We start from the raw sequence: 25770 nt of genomic DNA on the forward strand, positions 1-25770 counted from the left end.
GAAAGACCAAAGGTAGGATTTAAAAGTTACCCATCAGTGTCTGTTGGCAGTGGAAATGGAGAATGGTCACTGAAGTACTTCTCCAAGGCTGTCCCACATGTGGCAGGACAGAGGACATCCTCCAGCAGAGGAATGTGGAGATGTGTAGAAAGGCCAGGCTATCTTCATGAGCAGCAGCTGCCCAGGGTAGGCAGTGACTGGAGCCCCACAAGATGAGAGATGACCCAAGGGGTATAATATCACATCAGGCAATTATTACCCTCCTAAAAGTATCAGAAAAAAAAGCTCTCAGTTTGGATATAGAGGTAGCACGACTAGGACAGAGTGATGAGCATTGTGCGATCCCTTGTCAGTGCTGGTTCAAAGCCTGGCAGCACTGTAGGCACCTCTGTATATCATCCAGCTCAGAATTTGGGTCAGATGAACTATTTTTCAGTTCTCATAAACTCTACTGACTGTTTCCCCGTTGACCCAAATGGGACTGTAGTTATTGAGTCATGCAGGCTCTGGATAGGATATTCCTCCTGCAATGAGCTCTTGGAGGAACTCTGCTCACCACAGGCTCTCCCCATACTTATTGTCCTACACCTCTCACAGAAGGAAATCGCCCTGCTGTGCCTGGATTTGTCCACGGTTGCTCCAACTCACAGCATTGGCTCTTTGTGGCCTTTCTGACTTGTGTATCTTTTCATCCTGATGAGAAATGGTCTTGTCCAGATCTTGACTTTATTGGATACCCCAAAAAGACTGGAACTGCATTATATGTAGGATTTCAGAGTAAGAAATCAAAAACTGCATGAACCTCACACAAGGGCAGGAGATACTCCCCTCTGGAAATGTGACTTGTGCTGCTGACCATAAAGCCATACAAGGCTAGCTTGGTAAGACCCAGTCATCCCTTTTTTATAGGCACTGAAGCCACATTAATTTGTATGAATGTAGAGGCCTGCTCTGGAGTGGCATGATACCATCCTTTTTTCCTTGCTATCTGTTTCCAGCTGAGCTTTCTCTCCAGGTCCTTTCTGGGTGTGGACTGTGGGCAGAAAGCATGCACAATTGGAGCTGGATCTCTCAGGGCTGCCTCCACCTTTTAGCTAACACTGGATGCAGAAAAGGTGTTGGGACCTACAAAGGTGGAGATGCAGAGAAGCCTTCTCTGTTGCTCCAAAATAAAATTAAACACAGACTGATTTTTCTCATTTTCTGTGTTCTTCCTTTTTTTTGTTTGTTTGTTTGTTTTTAGCAGTTTTCATTTGAACAGCTAAATCTTATTCCTCAATTTCTGTACTTTTGAAAGACGTGTAATTATTCTGGAAGTTGTTCAGATCCTCTTAATGTTGTTACTGATGTTGTGAGTGTCTGGGGAGAAGCACTGGTAGCACTAGGGTTGCCGACTTCTCTCCTAGGATTGCTCACTGACTGACTTATAATGAGGTAGGAGCAAGAGTGATGGAGTAGTGTCCAGAGAGCCCCGTCCAGGTGCTTTCCAGGGAAATGACAAAGAGAAAATGAAGTCACCTCTGTCTACTGTATCACCGACTGAGAAGAGCGCACCTGTGTAAGCGCTCCTGGCAATGGTAAATCTCTTTTGCCGTGCTTTGAAGTGCTGAGATGCTGTGCTAGAACAGCCACTGCTAAAAGCAGCTGCAGGCATCTGTGGCTTGTCTGGGCTCAGAGGAATGGGTTTCTTTCAACTTGGAGCAATGCTGCTGGTGAGACTGTCACTATGTAAGGAGTACTCCACCAGTTTTCCTGGAGCAATGCTAGCCCAAGCCATGCTCTATCTGTGATCATGTGAAGCATTGAGATATCTGGGCATTAAAAAGCATACATGTATGTTACAGGTTTAGGGAAGAAACAAGGAAACAATGCTGATATATGGAAAATCTGCCTCTAAATGGTTGTTTTCAGTTACAAAACTTGTTTATGATAAATGCAGGGATCTCAAAGTATTTCAGGAAATAAAAGTTTTTAATTTTCCTGCTTATTTGCATGTGTAAATAGGTAGGTTAGGAAGCAGATTATGGCCACTTCTTCCTCAGATGTACACTAATTTTGTCTTGGAGATTTTGAATAGTACTTCTAGGAGAACTCCAAAGACAAGACATAGAAATAGGCAGGCGTGATAGAAAAAGAAAAGAATGAAATCAAGCTCTCGGATCACATCTCTGTGGATTCATTTTTCAGATGAAAAAAATATATATATCATTTTTTCCTCTCCTCTCCTCTCCTCTCCTCTCCTCTCCTCTCCTCTCCTCTCCTCTCCTCTCCTCTCCTCTCCTCTCCTCTCCTCTCCTCTCCTCTCCTCTCCTCTCCTCTCCTCTCCTCTCCTCTCCTCTCCTCTCCTCTCTTCTCCTCTCCTCTCCTCATTTCCTTTCCTCTTTTCTTTCTATTTTTTTTTTTTTTTTTACAGAGCTTAAGAAGACTTTTTGAGGCGAGTTAGCAATGGTTAGAGACATGCAGCAAGCATCCTCAGTTCTCTCTGCTTGGAATAGAACATTTCTTCCCCATGTCAAACTGATACCTTCCAAAAGCTTTCACCTGGGTCTGTTATTTCCAGGAAGCAACCTGCAATTGCAAGGGCTGCTTGCTTACAGCTCACGCCCTTCAAGTGTGATCAGCAACATCGTTACACTCTGGGAAATGGGAAATGCAAAAGGGAAGGCTTGGTTTTCCAGCCAGCAAGGGCATTGCTCTGCTCTGTGAGGGCTTGCAGTGGACTGACTGGGAAGCCTTGCTTTGTTGAGATCAGAGTGAGTAAGCCTTCAGTTGCATTTGTAAGCCTCCAGAAATCCAAGTGACAGAACAGCAAGGTCAAGCAAGGGAACTAGATGGAGCATATTCAGAAATTATATTAGCCTGCCCTGTTTGTCCCACCTTTAATTACCTTCCTCTTTGGATCCCTTGAAAGCTATTTGAGATTGTGTTGTGATTGCTTGCATAATGTCCCTTTTAGCCCCCTGAAAGCTTGTGATTTCTGCACAAGTAGCTATCTTTCTGCCTCATTAAAATGTCCCAGGGATGCATCAGTGTCCTTTACTCATTGACAGGTAGAAGTCTGTTCTACTTCTGATGGAGTTCACCCATCAGCCATGCAAAAAATTTGGATCTAAGGTAGTGCCTCTGCTCTCTGTGTGGTGGACAGAGCTTCAGGGGATGAGTTCTTATCCCTGAGGAAAACTGGGATGAATCTCTCTCACTGAAGTCTTGCAGCAAATCTTTGCCTTGCCTTGCCTTGCCTTGCCTTGCCTTGCCTTGCCTTCACTTCCCTTCACTTCTCTTCCCTCCCCTTATTTAAATCCTCTCCTACAAAGAAAACTAAATTTCTCTTATTCATGTGACAATTAGCTGTCATTCAGACTTAGCGATTTTGTTCTGACCCTTCCTGACAAGCAAGAAAATCAGGTACTAGGGCTGCCTAGGATGGAGATAATTTTCTTCATAGCAGTCCCTGTGGTGCTATGTTTTAGGTTGGAGTTTAAAACAGTGTTGATGACATACCAATGTTTTGGGTATTGCTGAGTAGAGACTGCACAGCATCAAAGCCTTCTCTTTTTCCCACTCTGCCCCTACAGTGTACCGGCCATGGCCAGACAAGAGTCAACGGGCACACAACCAGGACAGATGACCCAGACTGACCAAAGAGATATTCCATGCCATGTAATGCCATGTTCAGCAATAAAAAGCTGAGGGACTAGGTTGTTGGGAAGGTAGGCATTGCTTGAAGGCTGGCTTGTTTTGGTTTGTTGGTTTGTTTTCTTTTTCCTTCCTCTAACCCTAGCTTATTAAACTGTCTTTGCCTTGACCCATGAGTTTTCTTGCTTTTGGCCCTTCGTTTTTCTCCACCATCCCACTGAGGGGGAGTAAGTGAGTAACTGGGTGGGGGCTTAGCTACCAGCTGGGGTCTGCCCACCAGACCATGTTAGATTTCCATACACACATGCAGATTTTGGTCAAACTGTCCTAATACTGCAGTCATGTGTATGCTGATGTTTGTTGCTTGTCACTATACTTGAGATATACAGGGTGGTGGATGGGCCATAAGCATCCTCTAACAGCATGTTGTTGCCATTGATCCATGTGGAGAAAATGCCCCAGAGAAAAGGCTTGGATAATCACACCACTGAACCTGGATTTCTTCTTTTGGGATTTTCTGACCACCCTTGCCTACCCAGCGTGTGCTTCACAGTCTTCCTGATCATCTACCTCATGGTTCTCATTGGGAACAGCCTGATTATGCTCATCACAGAGATGGACTCAAGCCTCCACAACCCCATGTATTTCTTCCTGAGAAACCTGTCCTTCCTGGAGATCTGCTACACATCGACTACTCTACCAAAAATGTTGGTAGCTTTCCTGACGGGAGATGGCAGGATCTCCTTTCTTGGCTGTGCTGCCCAGCTGTATTTCTTGACCATGCTGGGAAGCACTGAATGCCTTCTCTTGGCTGCCATGGCCTTTGACCGCTACATAGCCATATGTGACCCCCTGCGCTACAGCCTCATCATGAATGGGGGGTTCTGCATCAGACTGGTAGTGGGGGCGTGGATGGCCATCATGCCACTACAAGTAGGACAGACCTATCAGGTGTTCACCTTGCCCTTCTGTGCATCCCATGACCTTCATCACTTCTTCTGCGACGTCCCCCCTCTGTTGGAACTGGCCTGTGCAGACACTTTCTGCAACCAAGTGACCCTGCACACTATCATCTTTGTAGTCGCTGTCCTTCCCTTTTCCATGATAGTTATTTCTTACACTAAAATTATCAGGGCAATTCTGAAAATGCCTTCAGTTCTGAGCAGACACAAAGCTTTTTCCACCTGCTCTTCACACCTTGGGATTGTGACTCTCTTTTATGGTTCAGCCATGCTTGTGTACTTTAAACGCCGGTCACGGGACTCCGCAGACACTGACAAATACCTTGCCCTGTTTTACACAGTCGTGACCCCCATGTTTAACCCAGTCATCTATAGTCTGAGGAACAAGGAAGTTAGAATTGCCCTGAGAAGACTCCTGTGGAGAAAGTGATATGGCAGAGTATGTGAAAGAAGCCCAAATTGTACCAAAAGTCCCAATGAGGCATTTGGCTGTGTGAGTGTAGGCATCAAGAATCAGCTCAGACAAAACTGATATGTCAGTCTCAGGTGGCTGATGAGAGAAAGGGTGGGGCTGAGGGGTAGGGATGAAGACTGTGCATGGAGTGCTTGGCAGAAAAGGTCTTGACTTCCCTACAGGCTCAGAATCCCTTAGGAGATATTCAGGACCAATATCAGTTGTAGATTGTTGATATCACTTTCTCTGTAGGCAGACAACTAAATAAACAGCAGAAAGAATAAATCTTTTCCTATACTTATTCTTATTCTTATTCTTGAAGTCTGTCCCTTTAAGGAGACTCCTGGCATCTCCGTAATGAACCCTGTAAGAATTAAAGACTTCAGGAGAATTATGCCCAGAGCGTTGGCTTGTGAGGGAGTTTTGCATGTTGATTTGCCCTCTGCTGCCAAGTTCCTGAACTGCAGATCCTGAAGCAAGTCTCTGAAGAAGTAAAGGACAGAAGCAAGCCCCCAGATGTTTGAGGGTGGGCCAACCCCGGTGATGGCCATCCCAGAAGAGACCACGAGAGTGTTATAAATGAAGTCTCATCTCAATCTGAATTTAGTAATACTTATAAAAGAATATTTATAAAAGATATAAAAGGCAAGTAAACAGCGCTGGGTGTGCGGGGAGTCTACGTCCACCAACACGCGCACACGAATATCAAACATTCTAAATATACAGAACATTGCTTTACACAGATGTCCTGGTTTCAGTTAGAACAGAGTTAATTTTCTTCCTAGTAGCTGGTAGAATGCTGTTTTTTGGCTTAGGATGAGAAGAGTGCTGATAACACCCCGATGTTTTAATTGTTGCAGAGCAGTGCTTACAACAAGCCAAGGGCATCTCAGCTTCTTGCTCTGTCCTGCCAACGGGCAGGCTGGGGGTGCAGTAAGAGCTGGGAGGGGACAGACCCAGGACAGGTGACCCGAACTAGCCAAAGGGGTATTCCATACCATCTGACGTCATGCTAAACAATATATAGGGGTGGCTAGCCGGGGGGAGGGAGCCGGACTGCTCGGGGTTAGGCTGGGCATTGGTCAGCGGGTGGTGAGCAATTGCATTGTGCATCACTTGTTTGTACATATTATTAGTAGTAGCACTATTATCATCATTGTATTATTATTATTGTTGTTGTTGTTGTTGTTGTTGTTATTATTATTTTCCTGTCTTATTAAACTGTCTTTATCTCAACTCACGGGCTTCACTTTCCATTTCTCTCCCCCATCCCAGAGAGGGAGGGGGGAGGGTGAGCAAACAGCTGTGTGTTGTTTAGCTGCCGGCCAGGTTAAACCACAACACCATCTCCTCATGCAGCCAATGAGAGGAGAAAGAGGGATGATATTAGACTAAAAGTGGGATATTTAAAGTAGAGATTAGGAGGAAATTCTTCACAGTGAGACACTGGAACAGGTTGCCCAGAGAAGTTGTGCATGCCCCATCCCTGGAGGTGGTCGTGACCAGCTTGCATGAGACCCTGAGCAATTTGTTCTAGTGGGTAGCATCACTGCCCATGGCAGGAGGGTTGGAAGTAGGTGTTCTTTAAAGTCCCTTCCAAGCCAAGCCATTCTATGATTCTGTGATTCTCTTCTGGGACTTCCTGTGGCCTCAGCCTCCCTTCAGTCTTCCAGGAGGACCTAAGCTGAAGAACCTTGTCTGGGGGTGATCTCTAGGGTAAAGGCCAGCACATGGGTTGGGAGAGACTGTCTGACCGTCTCAAGGACATGTGCTGCATACAAGTGCAGCAGGAGAGCAGGAAGCTCACATGGCTGCTGGCTCATGCTTCCATCAATGTAAACCCTGACACAGGATCCCAGCCTTGCTTTCCAAGACTCTCTTCACACAGGGCAAGGGCATTAAGAGATTGGCAGGTTAATCACAGAATTTCTAGGTTGGAAGACACCTCAAGATCATCGAGTCCAACCTCTGACCTAACGCTAGCAGTCCCCACTAAACCATATCCCTAACCTATAGGGATAAGGTACCAGTCCTTCTTCAGTCACTGTTCAGGCCAGGTGGTGCACCAGGAAGCCATGGACATGTGGTTCTGCATAATGAGTACAAGTTAGGGTACCCACAGTCCAGTTCTTATCTTGGATGAGATGAACACCAGTATTTAAGGCAACTTCTAGACAAGGTCAGCTTCCATCTGACCTCTCCTCATCCCTCCTCTCACCTCTCCAGCTCTTCCTGGCTGTCTCCCCATGCTGCCCATGTGGCCCTGAGCTGGTGGTGCTATGAGCAGACCAAGCAGGCTGCGGTGCCCAAGAGGTGACTGCACACTGGCTGTGCTGCACACAGTGGAAAGTAGGCCCAGCTGGATTGGGATCACCGCTGCTAACCTCTCACTCTGGGTTCAATATCTGTGTCAGATGCTCAGAAAGATTAAGAAACCTTTCCAAGGACTCTAGGGGTTTCCAGGCGTCTTTACAAATCCAGGCAGTTGCACTTCCTCAAGGATGAGAGGAACCAGTGTAATGGATTTATATGGCAAGGTTTTGGCAGCAGGGGGCCATAGGGGTGGCTTCTGTGAGAAGACTCTAGAAGCAGCCCCATGTTAGGTTAGGGCCGTGCTGCTGACCAGAGCCAAGCCAATAAGTGATGTTGTTTGTGCCTCTGTGAGAGCATATTTAAGAAAGGGAAAACAAACAAACAACAACAGCAACAAAACCATACTGCCACACAGCAGCTGGGAGAGTGAGAGGAGTGAGAAACAGCCTTACAGGCACCAAGGTCAGTGAAGAAGGAGGGGGAGAGGTGCTCCAGGCACCGGAGCAGAAGTCCCCTGCAGCCTGTGGTGAGGACCATGGTGAAGCATTGTCCCTCTGCAGCCCATGGAGTACCATGGTGGAGCAGGATTCCACACTGCAGCCCGGGGGGGAGACCACGGTGGAGCAGGTGATGGAGGCTGAGGTATGTGGAGGACCTCTGCTGGAGCAGATTCTGGGCCTGACCTGTAGCCCGTTGGAGAGGAACCCACGCAGGAGCAGGTGACTTGGCAGGAGCTGCTGCCTGTGGGGGACCCAGGTTGGAGCAGTTTGCTCCTGAGGGAAGGACCCCGTGTTATGGACTGTGAGGAATGTTTTAACAATTCGTGTCCATAAAGAACAATTTTGTTTGAATCCTGTCTGCCTCTGGGCCCTGCACTGGCAATTTAATTCTTGAACCACAGATGCAGTGTGTCCCAGTCTCCCCCTCATTCTAGTCAATTTATCACATCTTCAGAAAACACTCCTTAAATTTATGAACCTGTTTGCTTTTGTTATTCCGGACTTCTATTTCTAACAGTTACAGCCTTTTTTCCTGTCTTCTTTGAGATTAACTTAACACTGCTATACATGTGTCTGTGAATGGCTGGGGAAGAATGTTTTAATTACTCGTGAAACGTCAAATAAGAAAGCTGTTTGTGTTTGATGTCTGGGAGTTTCAGAACAACTGATAACAACTAGTGACTGTTATGGGATACTATGCGGATCTTTGGTATCTGGTTAGGGGGGGCCGAGAGATTAAGAGGAAGGAAAAAGAAGCTGAAGGACGGCTGGGAGACAAGACTTGCAGAGAATGTTCTATAAACTTGGCATGGTGCCAAGTAAGTACAAAGGAGGAGAGGAAGACTACAAGCCTTCAGCATGAAAGACCCCTGGAGACCCCCAGAAGAGACCCCCAGAGGAGACTGCGCATGCTCCAGTAGGAGGGACTGGACCCCGGAAGCTAATTATAATAATCTATTTTTTTTAGAAGTAGTAATGAATATGTATTAGTCTAGGAGCATAAAAATCAGCTGCTTGATGTAACTGGTGTGCGTCCTGGTGGAGCGGAGACTCCTGGTGCACCCAATGCTGTTTGCTTACATCTATTCCTTTATATTCTTTCAATAAATCCTTTTTTTTTATTTAATCCTAATTTGAATCCTGAGCCATTGGTAACAATTTGGGGGCTCGTCCGGGATGGCTATAGTTCCTGAATTCTGATTTAATCTAGGAGAGGCGCCCCACCATTTGGTGGCTCCTGTTTGAGTCACCTGTAGCCCGTTGGAGAGGAACCCACGCAGGAGCAGGTGACTTGGCAGGAGCTGCTGCCTGTGGGGGACCCAGGTTGGAGCAATTTGCTCCTGAGGGAAGGACCCCGTGTTATGGACCCATATCTGGAGCAGTTCTTGAAGAACTGCTGCCTGTGTGAAGCCCATGCTAGATCAGTTCACCAATGACTGCATCCTGTGGGAGGGACCCCACAGCACTGGGGACAGGAGTGATCGAGAAGGAGCGGCAGAGACAAAGTGCTATAGACTGACCACAGTCCCCATTCCCTCATTCCCCTGCACCACTCGGGGAGGAGGTGGAAGAGGCTGGATGGTGGGGAGGCATTTTTGGTTTCTTTCCTGTGTTTCTCACTTCTCTAGCTTGTTAGTAATAGGCAGTAATTCTTACTATCTTCCTACTCTGAGTCTGTTTTGCCCATCACGATAATTGTTGAGTGATCCCCCTGTCTTTATCTCAACCCTTGAGCCATTTTCATTGCATTTTCTCCCCCTTTCCGCTTGAGGAGGGGGAGTGAAAGAGTGGCTGTGGTAGAGCTTGGCTGCCCACCCAAGTAAAACCACCACATGTCTCACCACCCTCATGGTGAGGAAATGTTTCCTAATGTCCAGATTTAACTGCCCCTGGTGCAGCTTTATGCCATTCCTTTGGGCCTGAGGATGACTTGAATCCTTTTTCAGACCCACCTTCCCTGTGCCCGCTGGATCCACATCTCCTCTGTGGAGACTGCAGACATCTCATTTGCCTATAGAAGCCGAGATACCAAAAAGACACTATGAGAGAGTCAGCTCAGTCCCAGTGGCACACATATTTTATAGGGGCTACAGGGAAAGATGGCAGGTTGATGTTTCAGATGAAATGAGACAAAGCCAAAAGTGTGTCGGAACATCACAATGGTACTTAACAACAACAAAAGCAACAACAATAATAATAATATAATAATAACAAAATGCACAGGACTGTCATGAATATACTGTGAGTCATTTGTGGAGACAGATGAGAAGTTTACCATCAGTGAAAACTCTCAATGAAATCACTTTGTTCAGTGCAACTTTCAGCTCCTGGTTTCTCATGCTGTAGATGAAGGGGTTCACTGCTGGGGGAGCCACTGAGTACAGAACTGCCACAACCAGGTCTAGGGATGGGGAGGAGATGGAGGGGGGTTTCAGGTAGGTAAACATGACAGTGCTGAGAAACAGGGAGACCACGGCCAGGTGACAGAGGCACGTGGAAAAGGCTTTGTGTCGACCCCGCTCAGAGGGCATCCTCAGCACGGCCCTGATAATCTGAACATAGGAGAGCACAATGAATACAAAACATCCAAAGTCGATGAAAACATTACCCATAAGAACCCAAACTTCACTAAGGAAGGTCTGTGAACAGGAGAGCTTGAGGATCTGGGGAATTTCACAGAAGAACTGGTTCACAGCATTGCCTTGGCAGAGGGGCAGGAAAAATGTACTGGCCGTGTGCAGGACAGCACTGAGAACCCCACTGCCCCAGGCAGCTGTTGCCATCTGGGCACAAGATCTGCTACCCAAAAGGCTCCCATAGTGCAGGGGCTTGCAGATGGCAACGTAGTGGTCATAGGACATGACAGTGAGAAGAGAATACTCTGCTGAAAACAAGAAGACAGTCAGAAAGACCTGTGCAGCACATCCTGCGTAGGAAATGGCCCTGGTGTTCCAGAGGGAATTGGCCATGGCTTTAGGGAGAGTGGTGGAGATGCAGCCCAGGTCAATCAGGGCAAGGTTGAGGAGGAAGAAGTACATGGGGGTGTGGTGGTGGTGGTCGCAGGCTACGGCAGTGAGAATGAGGCCGTTGCCCAGGAGGGCAGCCAGGTAGATGCTCAAGAAGAGCCCGAAGTGCAGGAGCTGCAGCTCCCGTGTATCTGCGAATGGCAGGAGGAGGAACTGCTGCTGGAGCTGCTTTTGGACATTTGAGTCCTTTGGGCATGGGGACCTGTCTGAGGAAGAAAGTACAGCAAGATATTATGCCAGACTCTGTGAGGAAAACTCTATTTCTTGTACAAACCTGGGAATAGTGTGCTGAGGTCAAAATAATCCAATTTCAATGTGCAGATCTCCAAACTCCTGTTTGGAGTTGGGGATCTGCACAAGCTGGGGATCGTATCAGTTCTCCCCACGTAGCAAGAGACAGATCACTGCAGCTGACCTAGTCGATATGTCCAGTAGCATTTCCATGCCCTTAACTCTCACGTGTCTTCTCCATGCATAGCACAGAGCTGCTATGGCAGAACTGTGCCCTAGTTAAGGACAGCCTGCAGCCCAGCACAACACTTGCAGGAAAAGAGTGGAATGCCCTAAACATGGGGTGACCTGAACACAGAGACAGCTCATTCACAGCCCCACACACAGCATTTCCACAACCCTACACATCAGGAAGGGACATGGATGCTTTTCCTCCATTAACATATCTGCATGGCAGAACATGCAGGATCTGTGTCTGAGCTGCACCTGAATTATCCTCTACATCGCTGACTCCAAAGGCGACTCGTGAACAAGTTCCTATGCAATTATGTCTAGACGTCTATGCTGGGGGAAGGGAAGAGTCCAAGGGGCTGTACTGTGGAAGGCATCAGCAACGCACGGATGACAGGGAGGTGCCCAAATCGCCTCTGCCATGAAGATACTGGGAGCAGCTCCCTCTCACCCCCTGCCCATGGCTCTGCTGTCTGCATCTGTCCCTGCCTGCAGCTCACATCCCCCATCCCACCCGCTGGGTGCTCAGCTCTGCCCTGCAGACACCTCCTGGCAGCAGGGCTCTGCCCAGGGGCAGCTCACTGGGGGCACATACTAGAGCCTAGGTCACACAGACAATGCTGACACTGCATGTGAGGTGGTGGAGCTTACTATGGGCTGAGGGGCAGGAGAGGGACTTGCTGGGGGTCCTTGTAACCTCCTTAGGATGCCTTACAAGTATTCCTATTTTTAGGAATAACATCATATATTTCTATTTCCATTGAGCCAAAAAGAGAAAGCTGAAAGCAGAGGCTAAGGAAAGATGAGAGTGAAGTTCCCTTTGAAATTCCCTTGGTGTGCTGTGGAGCTGTGAGCAGGCTGACCCAGGCAGCAGCCTCCCACCAGCAGCAGGACCCTGCCCTGCCAGGAGGGCTCCTTCCACCCACAGCTTCTCCCCGCAGTGCCCTGGGCAGCTCCCCAGGCAGGCTGAGTGCTGAGCCTGGCAGGCAGCAGAAGCCCTGGCCTGGCACACAGCCCCTGAGACACAGCAGGGACCCTGCTCTGCACCACAGCCCTGGCCACCCCTTTCAGCAACCTGGCTGCAGAGACTGCTGCCAGCCTGTCACACGAGAGCACTCAGGGCCTGGCCTTTCTGCATTTTCCTTCTGCCACAGACTTACTCTGTAATGTGCTGCAAGCATTCATTCCCCATCGAGCTTTTAGTATCCCCTCAATTCACACAGCCAGTAACCTCTCTCTCCCTTCTCTCCCCTCCCAGTGCCAGCCACAGGCAGTGCCCCCAGCCCTGCTGCGCTATGCAGAGGAGCTGCTCCTGGGCAGAGCTGTCTCTCTGCAGCGCTGTCCGCTTGCCACGAGCTCCCCTTGGGCCCAGGAGTCCGGCCCAGCTCAGCAGCAGAGGCCCAGCCCAAGGCCTCCCTTGCTCTGCCCCCCACCAGGCTCCCTGCATATGGCCCTGGGACTGCAGGGGAACCTGCTCGGAAACAGCCTGAAGGAATCCCTGGGGCTCCAGCCCTCACCTGGCACACACACTTCTTCACACCAGGGTCATTTCTCCTTACAGAAAACCAATTAAGTGTAACAATCACATCTTCTTGCCCCAGTATCAGTTTGGACATGAAATCATGGTCAGGGACTGATCTCCTTCATCCCCACTTAAGGAAGGAATTCAGCAGAGTCAGTCAAGGCATCTCATGCTGTTGTTATTCCTGGGGCTGGAAAGGGATCTCAGCTCCCTCCCATATCTGCCACAGACCCACAGGAGCTGGGATTCCTCAGGCCTCAGTTCAGGTGTGCACAACATAGGCACTGTAATGTGAATTACTGAGCCACAGTAGCTCCTTAGTGGAGATGGAGGACAGGCAGGAGCTGTTCAGATGGAAATACCTGGTGAAATTTGAGGTTGATCCTCTGGTCTGATGGGGCATTCCTCAGGCCAACTGAAATGGCAGCAGATGCCACATGGAGGACAACTGAACCTGTTCCTACTCCTTATATGCAGGGCAGCCTGCAGAGGCTGTCAGCAGAGCAAAAGGAGTCATGTGTCACAGGGAGAGCTAAACCTATTCTGTTCTCTTTTAAATGTTCTCTTTTTCCTTTCTGTTCTACAGGACCCTTGGCTGTAATGGCTGTTGTGTCTCGGACATCTCCACAGGGCCTCAGCTCTCACCAGCAAGGTCTCCCTGCCCTTTGTGCCTTGAGGCAGGACTCTGCAGGGGTACAACAGGTGGTGGGTGGGGAGAAAATCCGTGGTTACTTTGCAAACTACACCCTCAACAGTCCATGGGACCTAGGGGCCTGCATCCAAAGGTACAGGGAGAGTGTTTTGGCCTGGAGGTACTGGCTCCTTATGATCCCAGGAAGGGATCAGACAACAGCATTCAGGTGCTGTAAGAGATCATTTAAATGCTCTTAGAGCTAAGACCATAAGGAGAGAAGACTATAGACGATCTATTGAATTTGGTGTGACTTCATTCTAGACACAATACTCCACCGTTAGTCTCAGATCTCCATTACATGTTTGCACTGACCCTATGGGATTATTAAAGGGTGAACAAATTTTGCTGATCAGTCCTTGGCTCTGCAGTTGATGAATCAGCATATATATGGGAATCTGGGAATCTTGGGTGGTGCCATATTGCCACTGGTGCACCATTTGGGTAGCTACTGGCACTTCGACCCTCAGCAACTCCACAACTGAAGGATCCTGTGAGGCACTGGGCAAGGTAGAAAACAGTTGAATGTGCATAAATCACCATAAATCACCTCCAGCATAGCCAATTCCATCAGATATGGACTGCCTCTCTCCCTGGTGGTCCATTTGCCCGGGTGACATACAACATTTTCCTTGAAGGGATACCTTTCCTTTACACCTGACAGGAGTTACCTCAAGAGAGGGAGGATTTGTGCCCCCTTTCCAATTGCTTTGTCAATGCCCCCTTCCCTGGAGAGGGATCCCAGCTGCTTGGCTTCCCTGCCCTCTAATTCTAGGCTACCAGCCCTGTTATCCCAGTATCGGAGCAGCCAGGTGACAATGTGCTGGCCTAGATGATGGCTGAAATCTAATCACACATCTCACAGCTCCCCAAGGAATGGTGATCAGGAGCTTACTGCTCCTTTTATGTTATCTCTGTCTTCATCCACCTTTTCCTGTGATGGCTCTACTTGGGAGGTGCATGCCTCGTCTTCTTCCTCCTTCCCTGTATGAGCAGGAGCTTCTTTCCTAGCTAAACAAGCTGATTTTGTCTCTCCTGTTTCTTCTCATATGTATGTATGAGTGATAGAGGCACAGGTTGCTTCTCTGGCCCAGTCGCAGGGATTGGAGTTGTGTAGATTGCAACTCAGTAAGCATAGGCCAAGCACCAGCACATTGCAGTGATTTCTCCCTCTTTGGAATCGCCAGGGTGATGACACTCCTTTTTCAAGCATTCTGCCTTTTTATTTATTTATTTATTTATTTATTTATTTATTTATTTATTTATTTATTTTTATGATTCTGCACTTCTTCAGGGGTGAATTTAGAAAGCATTGGAGGTGCCCACAGTTCTAAGTGCCTGCCCATATTCTCCCACACACCCTGCCCCTCATAATTATCCTGCCTCAGGGCAGATCATTGTGTGGCATTCTGAAATAGTTTACTCTGACCTTAAACAAAACCTGAAACACATTCAGGACACATAACAATAGGTACAGGCTGGTTTGAACATTCCAAGGATTCCAAGTTTTGAAGAGCTGTGGGTAGAAGTGTCCCCCCCTCCCCCCCCATCATTTCCATAGATTGGCTCCCCGAGGAGAAAAGTAAAGACTGTTAATTATAAATAGTTTCTGAGAGAAAGTTCCTCAGGCATGGAGGTGACAGCAATGCTGAGTACAACTACCAGATTTGTCTCATGACCAGTAATTTTATCACAACATAAGGCAGTGTTAGGCCGTAGAGTAAACTAACAACCATAAACCAGCCCTCACAAAGGATAAACAGCACAACAGGGAACACACACAATATGTAATGTGCTACCCAACACAGTTCTGAGACCAAACACAACTACTACACCAACAAAAAATGAACATTGTGGTCAACAACTATGAAGCTGATATACTGCTTCTAACAACTTTATTTTAACATGATCCAGTCATATCTGTCATTATCTGAGCCCTTTATGGCCCCACGTAGGATTCATTTGGGAAGAAGGGCATCCCACAGGAGGGCAGAGATTGACCATCAAGGAGCAGTAGAAGCAACGTCATGGACTGACAGCAATTCCCAATTCTCCTGTTCCACCCAGGAGAAGTAGTTACAAGAGGCTGGATGGGGGGAATGGTGTTTTTACACAGAATCACAGAATCACCTAATCACCGAATCACAGAATCACAGAATCACAGAATTTCTAGGTTAGAAGAGACCTCAAGATCATCGAGTCCAACCTCTGACCTAACACTAACAGTCCCCACTAAACCATATCCCTAAGCTCTACATCTAAACGTCTTTTAAAGACCTCCAGGGATGGTGACTCCACCACTTCTCTGGGCAGCCTGTTCCAATGCCTAACAACCTTTTCGGTAAAGAAGTTCTTCCTAACATCCATCCTAAAACTCCCCTGGTGCAACTTAAGCCCATTCCCCCTCATCTTGTCACCAGGCACGTGGGAGAATAGACCAACCCCCACCTCGCTACAGCCTCCTTTAAGGTACCTATAGAGAGCAATAAGGTCGCCCCTGAGCCTCCTTTTCTCTAGGCTGAACAAGCCCAGCTCCCTCAGCCGCTCCTCGTAGGACTTGTTCTCCAGGCCCCTCACCAGCTTCGTCGCCCTTCTCTGGACCCGCTCAAGAACCTCGATGTCCTTCTTGTCGCGAGGGGCCCAAAATTGAACACAGTACTCGAGGTGCGGCCTCACCAGAGCCGAGTACAGGGGGACGATCACTTCCCTAGCCCTGCTGGTCACACTGTTTCTGATACAAGCCAGGATGCCGTTGGCCTTCTTGGCCACCTGAGCACACTGCTGGCTCATATTCAGCAGACTATCAACCATCACTCCCAGGTCCTTCTCTGCCTCGCAGCTCTCCAACCGCTCATCTCCCAGCCTGTAGCTCTGCTTGGGGTTATTGCACCACAGGTGGAGGACCCGGCACTTGGCCTTGTTGAACTTCATGCAGTTGACCTCAGCCCATCAGTGCAGCCTATCCAGATCCTCCTGCAGAGCTTTCCTACCCTCAAGCAGATCGACACACACACCTAACTTGGTGTCGCCTGCAAACTTACTGAGGGTGCACTCAATGCCCTCGTCCAGATCATCGATGAAGATATTAAAGAGGACCGGCCCCAGCACCGAGCCCTGGGGAATGCCACTAGTGACTGGCCTCCAACTGGACTTGACTCCATTTACTACGACTCTTTGGGCCCGGCTATTCAGCCAGTTTCTAACTCAATGAATCGTGCACCAGTCCAAGCCAAGAGCAGCCAGTTTCTTGAGGAGAATGCTGTGGGAAACGGTGTCAAAAGCCTTTCCCTCATCCACCCAGCGCGTCATCTTGTCATAGAAGGAGATCAGGTTCGTCAAGCAGGACCTGTCTTTCATAAACCCATGCTGACTGGGCCTGCTTGCCCTGCAAGTGCCGCGTGATGACTCTCAAGAGGATCTGCTCCATGAGCTTCCCTGGTACTGAGGTCAAACTGACAGGCCTGTAGTTTCCTGGGTCAGTCCTCCGGCCCTTCTTGTAGATAGGCATCACGTTTGCTAGTCACCAGTCCACTGGGACCTTCCCCAATAGCCAGGGCTGTTGATAAATGATGGTAAGTGGCTTGGCCAGCTCCTCCGCCAGTTCTCTCAGTACCCTTGGGTGGATCCCATCCGGCCACATCAACTTGTGCACATCCAAGTGCCGTAGCACTTGGATGTGCGTAGGTCACCAACTAGTTCTTCGTGGATAGTGAGGGCCACATCCTGCTCCCCATCCCCTTCCACAAGCTCAGGGTACTGGGTATCCAGAGAACAACCGGTATTGCCGCTAAAGACTGAGGAGAAGAAGGCATTAAGCACTTCTACCTTTTCCTCATCTCTTGTAACTAAGTTTCCCCCCGCATCCAGTAAAGGATGGAGATCCACCTTAGTCCTCCTTTTTGTGTTGATGTATTTATAAAAACGTTTTTTTGTTATCTTTAATGGCAGTAGCCAGATTGAGCTCCAGATGAGCTTTGGCCTTTCTAATTTTGTCCCTGCACAGCCTCGCAACATCCTTATAGTCCTCCCTAGTGGCCCGCCCTCTTTTCCAAAGATTATAAACCCTCTTTTTTTCTCCTAAGCTCAAGCCACAATTCTCTGTTGAGCCAGGCCGGTCTTCTTCCCCGCCAGCTCATCTTTGGGCACGTGGGGACAGACCGTTCCTGTGCCATTACAATTTCCCTCTTGAAGAGCGCCCTGCCTTCCTGGACTCCTCTGCCCTTCAGAACTGCCTCCCAAGGGACTCTCCCAAGTAGAGTCCTGAGCAGCTCAAAGTCAGCCCTCCGGAAGTCCAATACAGTGGTTTTACTGGTCCCCTTCCTGGCCTTGCAAGAATAGAGAACTCCACCATTTTGTGGTGGAGTTCCTGGCTTGTATCAGGAACAGCGTAACCAGCAGGGCTAGGGAGGTGATCGTCCCCCTGTACTCAGCTCTGGTGAGGCCGCACCTCGAGTACTGTGTTCAGTTTTGGGCCCCTCGCTACAAGAAGGACATCGAGGTGCTTGAGCGGGTGCAGAGAAGGGCGACAAAGCTGGTGAGGGGCCTGGAGAACAAGTCCTACGAGGAGCGGCTGAGGGAGCTGGGCTTGTTCAGCCTGGAGAAGAGGAGGCTCAGGGGTGACCTTATCACTCTTTTTAGGTACCTCAAGGGAGGCTGTAGCGAGGTGGGGGTTGGCCTGTTCTCCCATGTGCCTGGTGACAAGACGAGGGGGAATGGGCTTAAGTTGAGCCAGGGGAGTTTTAGGTTAGATGTTAGGAAGAACTTCTTCACTGAAAGGGTTGTGAGGCATTGGAACAGGCTGCCCAGGGAAGTGGTGGAGTCACCATCCCTGGAAGTCTTCAAAAGACGCTTAGATGTAGAGCTTAGGGATATGGTTTAGTGGAGGGCTGTTAGCGTTAGGTTGGAGGTTGGACTCGATGACCTTGAGGTCTCTTCCAACCTAGAAAATTCTGTGATTCTGTGATTCTGTGGTCACTCTGCCCAAGACAGCTCCCGACAATCACATCCTCCACCAGTCCTTCTCTGTTTGTGAAGAGAAGGTCTAGCGGGGCGCCACACCTGGTAGGTTCACTAACCAGCTGCATCAGGAAGCTATCTTCCGCACTCTCCAGAAACCTCCTAGACTGCTTTCTCTGGGCTGTGTTGTGCTTCCAAGATATGTCAGGGTCTGGGCTGTGTTGTGCTTCCAGGATATGTCAGTTTAGTTTGCTTGTAGTTCCTCAAAGTTGTAGTCCGCCACTGATAGGCAATAAAATATATTTATCTGCCTATGCTAGGTCTGTCTTATCTGTGATGATAATTGGTACCCATGCAGATATTTGGTGGGTGTCCTGTTCTACCTCAAGCCTTGAGCCATTTTCATCATATTTTTCCCCCTTTTCCTTGTAGGTTGGGAAGTAAAAGAGCAGTGGCCATGAACTTCTCCTGTGTACCTGTGTAAAACCACCACAGTAGGGACATTGGAAGGGTCCAGCACCAGGGCTGTGGCCATCCAGGGATGAAATCTCAGCAGCCAGAACATGCTCTGCCAGCCTGGTGGCACAGGAGGGGCTGGTTTCCCTGAAGGAGATCAGTACAAGGGGAAGGCTTGATTTCCAACACAGGCATTTCTGGCACATTCCTGAGAGGCCTGTGGAGCTGCAGGCCACACCAGTCTCTGGGACACCGGTCGTCTTTCCTCCCAGAGCCAGATCCTGAAGAGGCACCAGCTCCCAGGGAAACCTGGCCCTGGACTGTCCCCATCACGAGGAGGCTGAGCCATGCCCAGAGGAGCCCTAGGGCTGAGGACAGCCCTAGCATCAGGACCCAAAAGTCCTGGTTGCCACATTGTCCTCTGAGCCTAGCGGGACTCTCAGGCAGGGCTCTCGCAGCAGCCACCAGCTCTGTCCAGCACCACCACGACCCCCCAGTCCAGACATTGCAGCTTTGGACAGCTGACAGCCACTGGGCCACCCTGTGGGAAGGGACTCTTGACACCCTTACCTTTGGGGGAGAGGTGTAGGAGCACTGGGAACAAGGAAACCATATCAGGGGCGATGGTCACCCTCCAGCAGCCCTCCATCTCGCTTGCTGCTGGCCCTCAGCTCAGGACAAGGGATGCCCGCCCTGGCTCCTCAACCACAGCTCCTCTGCAAGGTGCCCCTGCTCCTCTGCCCATCAGCGAGGGTCACCCAGTGCAAGCTTGCTGCCTGCTGACCCCACTCCTGGCCACAGAAGGACAGCGCTGGGGAGCACCCAAGCGGTGCCCAGCAGGGACCAGGCCTTGCAGGGAAGTGCCAGCTCTGCTGCTGCTCCAGTGACGATATCCTGGTGATGCAGTGTGACATCAGCCCGTGTCATTTGAAGGCCTGTGAGGTCAGCAGCACGGAGATGGCACAGCTCAAGAGAGAGACGACAGATTTCCCTTGTGTGGAGAAACTGTCACTTCCTTTCTTCCCAGTTCTTTTCCACAGGATCCTGACAAATTTACCAGGAACATCTCCAAATGGTGACAAAGGCCATGGAATATAGGAAATGGAGCAATGGAAAAGTCTCCAGTGTCCCCCTGCCACAACACGCCTCTGCTGCTGGGAGCCCTTCCAGGAGAGTTGGGTGTCAAGCTTGTCCTGGGGCTGGGCTTTTTTCAAACAATGGGAGCCAAGGCACCTGGGATGCAGCAGCCCCTCACAGTGCCTGAACACCTCTTCTGCACCAGTCTGGGATCTCTCTTGTAGCTTGACCAAGTCTCCCATTTCTGGAGGCCTGTGCTATCCTGAAGGCCAGACTACCACCCCTGACTGTGCTGCACAGAGATACACGTGGTCCTGTGTCTATGCTGCCAGTGCGCACTGCTGGGTCATGTCAACCTGGTCATGGTGTCCAGGGCATGAGCTGCCATGTCTGCAACCAAAGCCCCAGAAGAGGAGAGGTGCATCTCTGTGGGCATGATTCCCTTTCCTCTTGCATGACAGAGGGGTTGCCAGTGACTGGAAAGCTGTGCCCATCCCTGGGGGCTCTGCACAGCTGGGTGAGGCGCTCTGGGGGTTTTCTCTGACTCTTTGTCTTCCTCAGAATGAGCACTGTGGTATTTCCCCACATTTCTCCACCTGTTCATCCTGTTCCTGCTATAGTGTTCAGGCTCCCTAGGGATGCGGGATTCAGGCACAGTTCCAAAAATGACCCTGAACATCCTGCCACAGATGTGTCAGCACAGCAATGAGGTGTTCCCTCACCCATCTGACTTGTGGGGCCACAGTCAATGCAGTGCAAGGGGGTGTGCAATGTGCCAACTATCCTTGCACAAGATGTAGAGTGCCTTGTGCCTTTCTTCTGGGATCATAATGAACCAGAACATCCTGGTCACAACCAAGATTTCTTCAATGAAAGCCCTACTGTCCCATGCACTATAGGGATGTAGTTTGCAAAGCACCAGTGATTTTATTCCCACCCAGCACCTCTTATACCCAGGCAGAGTCTTGTGTCAGGGCATAAAAGGCAGACAGACCTTGCTCGTGTTGGATGAGGCCATTTGGACATGTCCATGACAAACTAATTCTCAGAGAAGATGTGATTGTTACACTCAATTAGTTTTCTGCTCAGAGAAATGAGCCTGCTGTTAAGAAGTGTGTGTGCCCAGGGATTCCTTCAGGCTGTTTGCCAGCAGGTTCTGCTGCAGCCCCAGGGCCATGTGCAGGGAGCCTGGTGGGGGGCAGAGCAAGGGAGGCCTTGGGCTGGGCCTCTGCTGCTGAGCTGGGCCGGGCTCCTGGGCCCAAGGGGAGCTCGTGGCAAGCGGGCAGCGCTGCAGAGAGACAGCTCTGCCCAGGAGCAGCTCCTCTGCACAGCGCAGCAGGCCTGGGGGCACTGCCTGCAGCTCTCATGGAAAGGGGAGAGAAGTGAGTAGGAAAGAGGTAATGGGTTGTGTGGAGAGGCAGGATGCTAAGAGCTCGCAGAATGAGGAGTGCTTATAGCCCTTAATGGGGTAAATCTTGTAGCAGTGCAGTGCACAGGTATTATCCTGGAGGAACAGAACAGGCTGGTGGCTCTTCATATGTCTTTATTGCAGAGAAGGATGTGCTGCAGAGAAGGGCTTCCCCACTGCAGCGTCAGCAGCCAGGCCCCGAGGGTTCCCTTGTCATGGGCCAGCTGCAAGCTTTGAAGCTGGGGCTGCAGGCAGGGGTGTCCAGGGCTGTGGTGCAGAGCAGGGTCCCTGCTGTGCCCCAGGGGCTGTGTGGCGGGGCAGGGCCTCTGCCGCCTGCCAGGCTCAGCACTCAGCCTGCCCGGGGAGCTGCCCAGGGCGCTGTGGGGAGAAGCTGTGGGTGGAAGGGGCGCCCCCAGCAGGGCAGGGTCCTGCTGCTGGCAGGAGGCTGCTGCCTGGGGCAGCCTGCTCACAGCTCCACAGCACATCCAGGAAGTATCCAAGGGGACATTGCAATAGAAGAGGAAAGGCAGGTGTTAGCTCCTTCAATCTCTGCTTTCCTGAGTCTCTGCTTTCATTTTTTTCTTTGTCTCAGCCAGAATAGAAATAGATGCTCTTATTTCCAAGAAGAGCCTGAGACTCCTTAAGCATCACTAGGAATGTTATAAGGATCACAGCAAGTCCCTTTTCTGCCCCTCAGCCCATATAAAGCTCCATGACCACACGTGGCATACTCCCCAAAGCTGAACCTGGCGGAGGCAGTTCTGTACTCCATTTCGTGCCATCCCTGTACTGCAGACACCTTCCCCTGAGCAGCTGCATGGTCTGCTCTCCCATCCAGAAAAGCTTCTGCTCTCAAAATCATGGGATCTCTAACCGGTACACTTTGGCTGCCCAACCTTCAGAACAAGAGGACACTCCCAGTGCTCATCTCTCACTCTCATTCTTGCCTTCCTCAGCAGAAACACTGGGGCATTTCTTTGTGTTTCCCCTCCCATTCATCCTGCCCTTACTATTCTCCTCAGACTCTGGACAGTGGGATTAAAGCCAGAGCTCTAACACCAGAATAGTGAGTCCTGCTCTGGAGATGTCTCACTGGGAGCAAAGCACCCAAGCTGTTCTAGCCAAAATGTCTCAGGGCACTGCAGTGCGTAGTGCTGGGAAATGAGCTGACTCTGTTCATGTCACTCTGGTTAAAGGTAATCCAGCAGTGTCCCTGAGGTTATCCTGCTGGAGGATGTTGAACGGCCTTTCCTTATTATAGGTGCACTACATCTGAACAAAAATATGTGTTTCAGAATGTTCCCTTCCCAGAACGTTCAATTCCTTTCCCAGGAACACACTGCTGTACAGAGCAGGTGAGAATGGGGAGAGGGGGGGTAAAGGATGGGTAAGGGAGAGTCCTTGAGAGCTCATGGGCATAGGCCGCTGCTCCAAACAGCGCTCAGCCAGCACAAACCAGAGCTCCAGCCAGAGAGGAGAATGAAGCTGCTTCTGAGAAAGCACGTGTTTGTGAGTGATAGGAACAACATTGTCACTGTTTGAGCTGCATTAGGGATCATAATTCATATGCAGCTCAAACAGTGACGATGTTGTTCCTATTGCTCAGGTATATGCACGAAGAAAAAGCATCCATGTTCCCTCCTAACTTTTGAGCCTCTAAGGTGTGTTGGGCTAGGAAGGAGCTCACTCTTCCTTCAGGACACCACATCTAAGGACATTTGACTCTTTATATGGGGCTTCTGCCGGGCTGCAGGCTGCCATGCTCAAGGGCACAGCTCTGCCCTAGCAGCTCTGTGTTATCTAGCAGCCCCATGGAGAAGACACGTCAGTCCTAAGGCCATACAAATGCTGTTGCATGGCTGAATGCAGGCAGCTGCTGTGGTCCCTCCATGTCCGTGGTGAAGACCATAGAGCTGAGATCCTCCTCAGGTACAATGAGATGGGTGAGGGGTTTGTAGGTCTGCCCTTTGAACCTGGATTCCTCTGCTCTCAGCAGCATCCAGGTTGTTTTCAGGGGAACACCTGAGTGTGACCATCCTCCAGAGATGCCTGTACAGAGCAGTTGAGACAAGGACTGCTGGATATACCAGGTGCCCCCACTCTGCCCTGAGCTACAGTCAGCCTGAAAAATTCTTTGATAGCTCAAATGTATTCTACCTGAGAAAAGCCCATGTTGTCATCTACCTAACTCTGTAGGGCAGGACTCCCTCCTTCAGAGCCCCTCTGATCCTGATGGCACTGTCAACCAGTACCAATCACAGCTCATGAAAGGGACCTGCAAAGGCCTTCCTGAAAGGGGAGAGGCAGTCTGTGAGGTTTCTGCAAGAAATGGAGTAGAGTGGATCACAGAGTTCTGTCTTAATGTTTTCCTGTTTTTTTCCTCCTCAGACACCTCTCCATACCCAGATTACTTCCCCAGCTCTGATCTAAAGGACAGAGTTGTTGCCTCGCAGGACCCACAAGATTTCACCTGGAGTGCAACCGAAATACAAAGGGTTTCCATAGTTGGCTGCTCCCAGTAGCACTCTCTGGCACCACCAAGCAAGACTCTAGCAAGACACCTGCAGAGGTCTTCCTGAAAGGGAAGCATCAATTTTGAGTTTTAAGAAGTGGGGTACATTTTTCTCACACAGTCTAGACTAGCATTTTGCTGTATTTTCCTCCTCAGACAGGTCTTCGTGCCCAGAGGAATCAAATGTCCAACAGCAGCTCCATCACCGAGTTCCTCCTCACGGCATTCGCAGACACACGGGAGTTGCAGCTCCTGTACTTCGCGCTCTTCCTGGGCATCTACCTGGCTGCCCTCCTGAGCAATGGCCTCATCCTCACCGCCGTAGCCTGCGACCAGCGCCTCCACATGCCCATGTACTTCTTCCTCCTCAACCTCGCCCTCCTCGACATCGGCTGCATCTCCACCACTGTCCCCAAAGCCATGGCCAATTTCCTCTGGGACACCAGGGCCATTTCCTATGCAGGATGTGTTGCACAGGTCTTTTTCTTCTTTTGTTTGTTTTTAGCAGAGTATTCTCTTCTCACTGTCATGTCCTATGACCGCTACATTGCCATCTGCAAGCCCCTGCACTATGGGAGCCTCCTGGGCAGCAGAGCTTGTACCCAGATGGCAGCGGCTGCCTGGGGCAGTGGGGTTCTCTATGCTCTGCTGCACACTGCCAATTCATTTTCACTGCCCCTCTGTGGAGGATATACCCTGGACCAGTTCTTCTGTGAAATCCCCCAGGTCCCCAAGCTCTCCTGCACAGACTCCTACCTCAGGGAAGTTTGGCTTCTACTGGCTTGTTTCTGTTTAGCATTTGTCTGTTTTGTTTTCATTGTGCTCTCCTATGTGCAGATCTTCAGGGCTGTGCTGAGGATGCCTTCTGAGCAGGGACGGCACAAAGCCTTTTCCACGTGCCTCCCCCACCTCTTTGTGGTCTCCCTGTTTCTCAGCACTGGCTTTTTTGCCTACCTGAAGCCCCCGTCCATATCCTCCCCATCACTGGATCTGGTGGTGGCAGTTCTCTATTCAGTCATGCCGCCAATATTCAATCCTCTCATCTACAGCATGCGAAACGAGGAGCTCAAGCGTGCTATCAGGAAAGTGATTACATGGATTTTTCTTAAGATGGATACATTTTTCACTTTTCTCCACAAATGACATTGTTTGTTTTCCATTGCAGGCCTGAGTGGTATTTACTCATTACTTTACAATTGGTACTTTCTCATTACTTTACAATTACCTTCAGTGTCATTTCCAATCACTACTTTCTTAGAAAAAATCATTTGTTCATCCCACATCTCCTGAGGTGTGAAACTGCTCTGTTTACTGTGGACATTATTTGACTACCTGTTTGTAAGCACTCTTCCTTGGCATCTGCTTAATAAAACAGGATCTTCCCCAAGATGACCCATCCGGGAATTTTACTAGTGGCAATTCCCACAGCCCTTGGTTGCCCCCAGTGAGAGTGTCTTGCAGGGGGTTTAGGACCTATCACCCACCCACGTATCACTCCATTCACCAGTCCAGCCCCCCCGACAGGAGATTAGAACCAGTGAGAAAACAAAAAGACTTCTACGCAGACTTTAGAAGCCTCAGTTACACTCTCACACACAAACACGGGCAACCGTACCTTTACCCAACCGGACGGTATCTTACGAATCAGTCGTCTTCGTCCAGAGTCCAACTGGACGGTATCCACAAGCGTCTTCGTCTGGGATCGAACCAGACGGTATCCAAACGACTGTCGTCTTCGTCCGGTTCGATCCCGGACACCGGAATCCAACCGAACGGTATCCAAACGACCCTGTCG

The 25770-nt window shown here is 49.8% G+C and overlaps 2 protein-coding genes across 2 annotated transcripts in view; both read left to right on the forward strand.

Moving 5' to 3' along the window:
- The window catches only part of LOC309890910 (olfactory receptor 14A16-like), a gene marked incomplete at both ends in the record, with an annotated part of 30186 nt that extends 5068 nt beyond the window's left edge, over nt 1-25118 (forward strand). Inside the window, one exon of the mRNA XM_082785301.1 lies at nt 24329-25118. Within this exon, the coding sequence (XP_082641427.1) occupies nt 24329-25118 (790 nt within the window). The remainder of the gene's footprint in view (nt 1-24328) is intronic.
- LOC309890894 (olfactory receptor 10AG1-like) lies at nt 4090-5028 on the forward strand (the record flags this gene model as incomplete). The annotated part of the gene is made up of 1 exon (XM_082785289.1): nt 4090-5028. The coding sequence occupies one exon, from the start codon at nt 4090-4092 to the stop codon at nt 5026-5028; it is 939 nt and encodes a 312-aa protein (XP_082641415.1).
- Nucleotides 25119-25770: the final 652 nt, after the last annotated feature.

This window comes from Aythya marila, assembly GCF_965140915.1.
Source record: "Aythya marila genome assembly, contig: HAP1_HAP1_SCAFFOLD_153, whole genome shotgun sequence".
Lineage (NCBI taxonomy): Eukaryota > Metazoa > Chordata > Aves > Anseriformes > Anatidae > Aythya > Aythya marila.